At 39.8% G+C, this 10,065-nt stretch overlaps 1 protein-coding gene across 1 annotated transcript; it reads left to right on the top strand.

The window, feature by feature from the left end:
- Window positions 1-930: 930 nt before the first annotated feature.
- LOC129369693 (cytochrome P450 27C1) lies at window positions 931-9,538 on the top strand. The gene is made up of 9 exons (XM_055045262.1): window positions 931-1,304; window positions 2,154-2,344; window positions 2,533-2,732; window positions 3,252-3,461; window positions 4,578-4,741; window positions 6,637-6,803; window positions 7,078-7,156; window positions 7,338-7,541; window positions 8,409-9,538. Exons 1-9 carry the CDS (start codon window positions 1,014-1,016, stop codon window positions 8,526-8,528), a joined length of 1,626 nt encoding a protein of 541 aa, XP_054901237.1. The 5' UTR covers window positions 931-1,013; the 3' UTR covers window positions 8,529-9,538.
- The last annotated feature ends 527 nt before the right edge of the window (window positions 9,539-10,065 follow it).

The following is a 10,065-nucleotide window of genomic DNA, read 5'->3' as shown; positions in this document are numbered from 1 at the left end:
GAATATGTTCATCTTGTGTTGAGGATGCTCAGAAGAACATGTTTACAAGATGGACATCATCTCGTGAAGATTTTCTGTACCTGCACTCTTGAGCTGCAACTAACAGATGTTCAGTGCCTTATGTTGAGCAGAAGATGTTCATCTTGTGTTGAAAATCTCATATAACTATGAGACATAACATAAGACCTGATGTTAAACTGTTCACAAAATCAAGCTACTTTTGTTGTTGTTGTTGTTGTTGGGTTATGAGAGGTATTTTCATAATTCAATTCCTAAAAAATATAAAGGAATGAACCTTTGACTAAAAAGTTCCAAATTGAACTCAGAAGTAGTTACTTCACATTTATATAATTACATTAATAAACCTTTAGTGTGTAAAAGGAAACTGCTGCAACACTTGGCTTATAATAAAAAAAAAAGAAAAGAAAAAGAGTGCAATGCTGTTGATCGTCTTTTTGTATTGTATATAAAAACTATAAATGATATAAAATAAATTAAACTGAGTTGAATTGATAAATATCAGATTGTTCCATCATGCAAACTAAATTTTGGATTTAAAAATTCAGTTAATTTGCTTTATTTTGGGACTTTTGTCATTTTTGACCCTTAGTACAAAGGGAGTAAACATAATGTTAACAGATTGTCCCCGCAGGGGAAGACTATAGAAGGTAACGCATGCAACCCGCGTGTGTTCGCGTGCGTTGGATGCCGGTGCACGTGCACGTACGCTGCTTAATTGATTGGTGTGATGTAACTTAAATGGCACGTTGTACCGCACCCCTTGTGCAACGAAAGGATGGACTTAAAACTTTTTGGGTAAACGCCCACAGCCGAATACAGAAGTCATCCCTCCCATAGTTCGCAGCGGCCATCCAATAGTCGCGCACCGAGGCTGCTCAAGCCACTATTTAAAAGGCTTCCACAATACAATCCACTCTGCCTTTTACATGTGCCAGGAAGGTTGCCCAGTTGCATTTTCGTCGCTCTTTGCTCTCTGTTAAACTCTTTCAACAATGGCAATGTTGAATCGCTTCTCGGTGGCGTGCTGGAAGAGCGTCCCAGCCGGGCTGCTGAACGAGCAGCTGCTTCTCGTCTCCCGCGCCTTACACAAGTCAGCAGCCAGCGAGGCTCTGGAGATCTCCACAACTGGGGAGGAGGCCATGCCTGGCAGGCTGATCGAACCGGCGACGGTGCGAGAAGCCAGCAAAGCCAAGAGCCTGAAGGAGATGCCCGGACCGAGCACTCTTTCCAACTTGATTGAGTTTTTTTGGAGAGACGGCTTCGGCAGAATCCACGAGATTCAGGTAAAGACGTCTGAATAATGACAGTTTTTTTTCTATCTGGGCTTTACCAGAAGTTATTTATTTGAATTTTTGTAGCTGACAAAGAGCCAGTTTACACTCAACCTCAGCCAGTTCTGCCACCTATACGCAGAATGGCACTGACTGTTGCGTAAAAGCGCATCCGAAGATCGACCCCTGGTCAGTTTTCCGCTCCACGGCTTGAGTTTTGTAACAGTCTGAGAAACGGGAAATACTAAGTTCCCCCCTCGCGATCCCCCCTCTATTCCATTCATTACATTAAGGAATGAGTTTTGTTTAAGGTACAAACCGAAAAATGAATCTTTTAACAAATCAAGAATGCTGCTGAGCCTTTACTTGCTGAAAAAAATCACAAGTTTGATTCCTACCTGTAGAAGTTTTTTTTTTTCTGCAGATAAGAATGCACATTTAGAGACATTCTCAATAAATTATGTTGAAAATATTGCCTATTTGTCTATCTAAACTTCAAGCTTTGCCTTACACATTGATTTTTTTTAAACGGTCTACATAGTATACCAATGTTAAAAATAGCATTTCATCTTGATTTAAAGTGACATTTACTGACACTTGTATGTATGTTCCAGCCTTTTTGGCTTGCTTTCAACTTATAAAGTATTAAGGTTGTTAGGTGACCCTCTTGCAAGTAACATTATTTTGCTTAATGTTTGAAGTCATTTATTAGAAAGTACATGTAATAAATACCCGTCAATTGATTTCATTACATTTTCTTTTCAGACAATATTGTTGGTAGCTGTTTGAAATCATTGCTGAATGGTAAGAATAGAGTGGCAGAAGAGCCTCTTTATAAATTATGTCATCCTTGCTTTACAGATAGAACACACCAAGAAGTATGGAAAAATCTTCAAGTCTCGCTTTGGACCCCAGCTGGTGGTCTCCATTGCCGATCGTGAACTGGTGGCAGAGGTCCTGCGGGCTGAGGGTGCAGCCCCTCAAAGGGCCAACATGGAATCCTGGCATGAGTATAGAAACATGAGGGGCCGTTCCACTGGCCTCATCTCAGCGTAAGTCGTGACGCCTCAACCTCTCATCTTCAAATCCCTACAACAAACTCCTGAACAAGTACCATGATTAGAAACAGATTGCATAAACAATATTATGCTCCCATGTTTAGATTTCAGATGAAAAGTAGCTTGGATTTTCGAAAATGCATGGGAAAGCTTAGAATGACGCACTCTAACTTGTTTTTCAGTGAGGGAGAAGAATGGCTTAACATGCGCAGCGTGCTCAGACAGCTCATCATGCGTCCCCGTGACGTAGCAGTCTTCTCCAACGATGTGAACAAGGTGGTGGATGACCTGATCAAGAGAGTTTACAGCCTTCGAGCCCAGCAGTCTGATAAACTTACTGTGCTCAATGTGAATGACCTTTTCTTCAAATATGCCATGGAAGGTTGGTAAAGAGTAAAAGCCAATCCAAGCTTTGTAGGAACAGTTTGACTCGCCCTAGTCTGGGAGATCTAGACACTTGTTCTTGATGCATGTTCAGGGCAGAATATTTTTTGTTCTTTTGTGGTCTGCAAAAATATTGTGCAAGTAGTTAGATATTTGAAATGGTCAGGCTGACAAAGCTATACACTGGGATTCTTGGGAATTGTTACTGTATTAGGATTTCCCAGGAGTTTCTGTGAAGTAAGAACTCCACAAGAAGCTCTGCTCTAATCGAGTTCAGGCCTTAAGATTCATTGAACTGATTAGGGTAAAAGAACTTTTATGGCATTTAAAAATTTTGAAAATAGACTGAAGAAGAGGTACTGGAGAGAAAAGGGGTCTTGTTAAATTTCTTTTTGTCAAAACTGTTCATACAGTCTCTATGAATTTAACCCCCAAATTGCTAAAGGAATTGCAGATTATCGATCTATGCAAAATTCTAGAAAACCGCACACTAAGGAATACCTTTTGTCCTTTACAGGTGTGGCTGCTATCTTGTACGAGTGTAGACTGGGATGTTTGGAAAACAACGTCCCCAAAGAAACCCAGGACTACATCTCTGCCTTGCATCTCATGTTCAGCTCCTTCAAGACCACCATGTATGCCGGCGCGATTCCTAAGTGGCTTCGTCCCGTCATTCCCAAACCTTGGGAAGAGTTTTGCCTCTCCTGGGATGGTCTGTTCAGATTCAGTGAGTGATTCATCACCAGTGAACTGCATGTTTATGTGACTTCACAAAAGTCGTATGAAAACGAGAATGCCAACAGATGTGGTTGAGATTGGAAAGCAAAATATGACAACCAGACTTCTGCTTCACATCGAATGTACTTGTGTGGTCCTTCATTTTTTCTCACAAAACAGTTCTGTCATAAAGATGAGCATCTCTCTAGTACTGGTTGAAATTCATAAATCACCATCAAGCCGGCACTGTCCCCCACATGCCAGTGTTCAATGATAAGCTGGCATTGTTGAACCATCGACGACATGGTTTGCTGGGGATCTCTCACGCCGGCGTGCTGGCAGATTTTTATGCCCGCACTCGCTTTTGTGGTGCGAGGGCAAACACTCCCAGTCAAATTGGTGGTACAGGTGTCACAGTTACTGAAAGAACTATAGTTGGTTGAAATCCAGGGACATGTTCTGTCTTACTCCAATTCACAACAATTGTCCAGTGTGTGCAAACGGAGTGCTTGCAGCACATGAAAGCACACCACAGTGGGCCAGCTGAGTTTTCCCTGAAGCCTCGTGAACACCTGGTCTCACAAATGGTCTGTAATCACTACTTCAGATCTTCAAGCTGAGAAGCCGGCAACGTGTACATAAGCGTCACTCGGCGGTTCAGAGGCATAAATAACTTTAACCCCCTTTGTCATTTCAGAGAACACACAGGGCAAAAGGCATCCATGCGTTTTGTTTTGTTTGTGAGAGGCTTTAGATTTTCATTTTGTTCTAAGTTAATGGAAGTGACTGGATTAAAAAAAATGTAATTTAAAAAAATGGCTTGGGGCCAAAATCTTACTTTATATAATTTGGCAATATTAACTAATTTATTGAGTTTATATAAAATTTTTATGGTCTGAAAGATTTTACTTAAATCTTCTGAGTTTGAACCCAGCAACAGCTTTATGGTGAAAACATTACTTTTCTTTTAGATGGTCTTACTTCAGCTGAAAAGAATGTGGATTTGTATATAAATCTTGCTTAATTTTGGATTGGGGATAGTGTTTCTTTTTTTTTTTTTATTCCCTTCCCTATTCTCTGCTGCACTCATCTTACCTTTTCTTTTTTTGTATCTGTCTAATCTCAGGCATGATTCATGTTGATAAAAGATTCAAGGCGATCAAGGCCCAGGTGGAGAGGGGGGAGAAGGTGAAAGGTGGCCTGCTCACACACATGCTCACCACCATGGAACTGAGCCTGGAGGAGATCTATGCGAACGTTACGGAGATGCTTCTGGCCGGGGTCGATACGGTATGTGTGGTGTATCTGGAGTGAGTGTAGTGTTATTATCATTACTCCTTGAAGAAGTTGGAAGGACTGGGACTCTGGGTGTGTCTGAGTTATTGTTTAGCTTGCATGGTAAGGTTACTGGCGCCACATCTGTGCCTGTGTAGCTGTGCCAGCGTCGGGTCAGGGGAATGAATCAGGAGGTTACACAGTATCCCACTGACAAACATGTTCTCACTCTGGTTTAGTTTCTTGTCATTTGTCTCTGTCTGTTTGCGCAACACAGGGGTCCCTTTGTACGTTTTTTTTTTTTTCTGTGCCAGACATCTGTGTTGTACGTTTTTATGTTTCCTCATTAGAACTTAATTAGACGCACTGTTGTACTTGATGGTAATTAAGGCTGTTAGTTTAATTAAGTTTGAACATCTGTGGTGAAACTTTTTTTTTCTTGATCAGAAGTTTGAAGAAGGGTTTGTGTGCTTCATTTTCACATATTTGGCCTGTCAAGCCGAGTGGTGGATTAAAGATGTGTGCAGGAATACTTCAGTTGACTAAGCCAAAATGTTGTTTTCTGTGGTTACAAATTAGGCTGTAACTGTTCATAGTTGCAGCCTAATTTGTTTGGGGTACTGTCAGATTAATGAGAACTAAGGGGGGAAGGAGTGTTTTGTGCTCTGCTTGGGGCTACAGGATAAAAGGGTGTCTGTGTTTTTGTTAAATTTGGTGAATTGGCCGCAGCCCTGTGGGGTGGCAGGCTTAGTTATGCCATTACCTGACCCCGAAGTGCAAGTTGCCTTTACTCGGCAAACACAAGAGCTGTCAAGACACATTAGCTACGGCTAGAATTATGGCACAATCCAGGCAGAGGTGAGATGATGGGAGGGGCGTTTGTAAGGCTCTAGGATGTTAGGGAAAGGCTGGGAACTGGCATTAAGAAGTGAGGGAAGAAAGGAGTGGGTGTATGATGGGTGTTAAGAGAAGACACTTCTAAGCTTCTGAGAACTGGACATGGGTTCACTTTTGTCATGTGATTCTTTTTTGGCAAAGGCAGTGCATTAATCTGTGCCATCTGAAAATGATTAGAAGTAATTTCCATGATGGGTAGGCTGCAGAATAATCGTGTGTGGTGATCAGAGGATTCTGACATGACCTATGCAAGGATGCATGCTTTTTTTTTTTATCTTTAGCTACCCCATTAATGTCTATTAGATATGCAAAAACAAGGGTACCATTTTGATATCTGTATGTAATTAGTGAGGGGCTTGGATGGGAAAGTCAGGCTGGAGTGTCGGGAAAAGAAAAATAATGTAGGTTTCAGGGAGGACAAAGCAGATGTTGCGCTCTATAGTCAACAGGAGAGGGAGTGTTAAAACCCATTTTCATATCATTTGGTCATCTACCCACCTCATTCAAATGAAAATGTCAGTGAAATGTGAGTCACACAGAGGAAGTCGTCTGCTTTATGGACAAGGGGGGGGTCAAGTTTAATCTCTGTGAGATCTTGACGTCTGTGGAAATTCAGCAGAAAGTTATGTGACGTAGAAATGCGTCGTTATGCTGTTTCCACTTGTGCAATTTGGTAATGCTGCTTCCAATTAGAAAACGAAGTTAGGACTCATTACTGTGATGGTGTAATACGAGGACATCTAATCGAGGTGGAGATGGATGAGAAGTAATAAGGATAAAGAAAATCCAGCTTGTGTGGAAAACATGGGTGTCTGTTCAGTGTGTGGGATTAGTTCTCCCCAAACCCCCCTTTGTCTGTTGCATAACACACAGAAGCTCTTATATCACCTATGTTGCAAAACATCTAAAACAACTTCAACATTTTCTTTAACTTCTCAGTAGATTAGCAAACTGCTTTTAAAAAGTGATCGAAACAGCTACTTTCTTTAATTGTCTTATTGTTGACATTTCAGACATCCTTCACCCTCTCCTGGGCCTGCTATCTGTTGGCACAACACCCTCACACCCAGGAGCAAATCTACGCAGAAGTTGCACAAACTCTGGGACCTGGAACTGTCCCCACAGCCGAAGATGTCCCTCGCCTGCCTCTCATCAGAGGGCTTGTGAAAGAGACTCTCAGGTACGTTCTGTTTAGCTTTTTATTGCGCACACATTTTTTTTTTTTATCTCGCTAGACTGCAAGCAAGAAGACATAAACAGTTTGGCAGTATTTTATCAGGCGTTAAAACGTTGTTTACATTCTTGAGGAATCTTTACATGGACATGTTTAGTTTGGTAACTTTCTTTCTCAGCTTTTTCTTCTCCGGTTTTCTTAGTGAAAGTCTTTATGAACAGCCTGGTGCAGTGTGTAGTGCTGCTGAATAACAGTCTTTGTATGTCTCTCCTGGGAGCAGGCTTTTTCCAGTTCTCCCAGGCAACGGCCGGATTACCCAGGATGACTTGGTGGTTGGTGGCTACTTCATCCCCAAAGGGGTAAGATGCTTCTTGTGTGTGCATGTGCTGAAGGAAAACGTTTTTGAGTATGTCAGCCAAAAACTTTAAACTAGAACCAGATATGACATGATATGGCATTACTCCCACGTCTCTTGAGCATAAATTCTTGTACAATAGCCCATCTGTTTTCATTACACAACTTCCACTTTTTCTTTTTCAGACTCAGCTGGCCCTCTGTCACTACTCCACATCTCTGGATGGGGAGAACTTTCCCAGTCCCTCGGAATTCCAACCAGACCGCTGGGTACGGAAAGACGCATCTGATCGCGTCGACAACTTTGGCTCGATTCCCTTTGGTTACGGCATCAGGAGCTGCATTGGCAGGAGAATTGCAGAGCTGGAGATGCATCTAGCTCTCACCAGGGTAGGATATTTATTAACTCTTTGAGGATCAAATTTGTCAGTCAGTGTGCATAGTTGTAAGTGAAACGAGTGTGTGTGTGATTAAAATGTTACATTTTAATTGCAGTTAATCAGATGCATAGAACGTTATTACCTGCAATTTGTTCCACATTATTTTAATGAGTTGATAATTCAAATTTTGCAAGAATTTATTGTAAAGAAAAGATCAATGTTTGAAAGAGTTGTTGGTATAATCTACCAACATTAGCAGGGGTGGATGATATTGAGCAAGAAATCTACATGGGTATGTCAAACTAACAGATGCTTGTCAGCGAACCCACTGAAAAGCAAATTTTCACTATCTAAATATTCTCTCTTGCATTTACAGTTTTCTCAGTCAAACTCTGTTCATGTTGATATGCTACCAAAAATACTGAAGTATCCTTTTACTAATCAAGAATTTGTAAAGTCTCTTTAGCATTTTGCTAAAGATTGTTCCTGTATAATCTGCTTAGTCGATATACTACCTCTAAAAAAGGGAACTGGACTAAAGAAATTAAGGCAGAAGTGTCTTCCTGAATGTTTTTGTGTATTTGACCTGTAAAGGTGCCTTTTTGCTGTCCAGCTGTTTTATGGAAGGATCCATGCAGCAAGGAGTTAGGAGTCAGGAGTCCTCTGACTCACCTAATCATAGGTCATAGTAAAGTATAATAAACTAATACCTGGCAGGTAAAACAAAACTATTTTTTTAATTTTATGGCATCATTCACAAAAAGCTCCCCTACTTCTCTATTATCAAAAAGCTGTTGCAATCTCTGTTTAACCTTCAACCTTAATGTCCTATAATTTTAGCCATTTGAAATCAGGTTTGTTTTTGCCTTGTTTGCAGCTCATTCAGAAGTTCTACATTGGGATGTCTCCTCTCACTACTGATGTCAAGGCTAAAACCCATGGTCTGCTCTGCCCTGCTGCTCCCATCAACCTGCAGTTCATTGAAAGGGAAAACTAGGTCCAGGCTGTTCTCTATAAGGTCTTTCCCAGATGTTCAACTGGGTGCTTGTCATTCTTGGAGCACTTAAATACACTGCTTTTAGAGTTTCTACTCAGGCCAGGAATGTGTCTTACATGTTTGTCATGACAGAAACACTGTGCATATTGTAAGCTATGAAGATTGTTGAATGTATGTCAACTAAGGGAACCACTGCAGCCCTTTTTTTTTTAATTTGACTGTTACTCTTTTTATCCATCTTGTTAAATTTGTTGTGTGTGAGGAAAATGAATTTAGTCAGTATTGTAACTTTTAATATTAATGTTTCTTGCTGTATATATGCACACATTATATTGTGTGCCGTTTTCACTCTTTTTTTTTTCCCTCCACCGAGAAAGCAATTTACAGAGATTTTGAAGGGCAGCTGTTAAATGTTTTGAAAATTAGCTGTTCAGCTAAGGTGAGGCAAGCTTTACCTGATAATTATGTTGTGTTGGTTTTGAACCAAAGTATTGGAAGTGGTTGCTTTTTCTGGGGTGGCACAGTTTATCTTTGAGTTGTTTTTTTTCATACTGAGTAAAAGTTATTACATGTACTGTATATCAAAACATCAAATACACACAAAAAATTATTTCAATGTAAACTTATATTAAGTATAGTTTTTTTAAATAGTGCTAGTTAAATGTTTAAGAAAATGATATGATGAATCACAAAGGCAAGTATTTAAAATATTTCTTTTGCTAATTTAATATGTATTTGTTTTGCAGAATGTAAGTGGGTTACAGAATGTGTTTAGTATATTTGGTTGAAGTGGTGCTGGTGTGAAAGGATTCCATCAATGTTTGTTTCTTTTTAAGAGGGTAAATGTATGTAGGGGATGGTTTGATGCTAAGACAATTGACATGTTAACAAAAGGAAAATGCTATTTGGCTGAGTGTTACATTGAAACCCTTTTTTAAATCGGCTTGTATGTCTTTAACTTTTATTTGTAGTTTGAGTTGGAAACCATAAAAACTGAATTTTATGCTAAAGCACAAAAACTGTCTTTTGTGAAGCTTTTTTTTTTTGGCTTTGTATTACTTCAATGGTGAGTTGGTCTGCATTATAAACAGTCCAAATAAATTTTTTAAAGCGCATAAAAATGTTTAACCAAAGTGCTGCTCAGTACTGACAGAATAAAGCAGGATATTACTTGCATAAAAAGAAAAAAAAACATGAAGAGGAGAATAAAGACAAAGACTGTAGTAAAATAATAAATTATGGCACATTTGGCAGCCAAAGTCAAGGGATAGTGATGCATGTACTTTCTGCATATAAATACTGCCTACTTGTCACAGAAGAAGTCGGATAAAGGAAGGAAGTGCAGTGATAGACAAAGTGAACATGTAGAGTAAACAAAAATGAGTAGGCACCAAAAGAATGGACTATTCCCAAATTGCATCAAGAACTACCATATTTACTCTTGAAAGTATTGGACTACACCAAGAAAAATTGTTGCACATGATCAAACATGCCATTTAAAATCTTATGTATTTTCTGTCAACGCTGCTAAAGTATT

This window comes from Poeciliopsis prolifica, unplaced genomic scaffold (genome assembly GCF_027474105.1).
Source record: "Poeciliopsis prolifica strain line A6 unplaced genomic scaffold, Auburn_PproV2 SCAFFOLD021, whole genome shotgun sequence".
NCBI lineage: Eukaryota > Metazoa > Chordata > Actinopteri > Cyprinodontiformes > Poeciliidae > Poeciliopsis > Poeciliopsis prolifica.
This window is presented reverse-complemented; position numbering and strand designations above follow the sequence as displayed.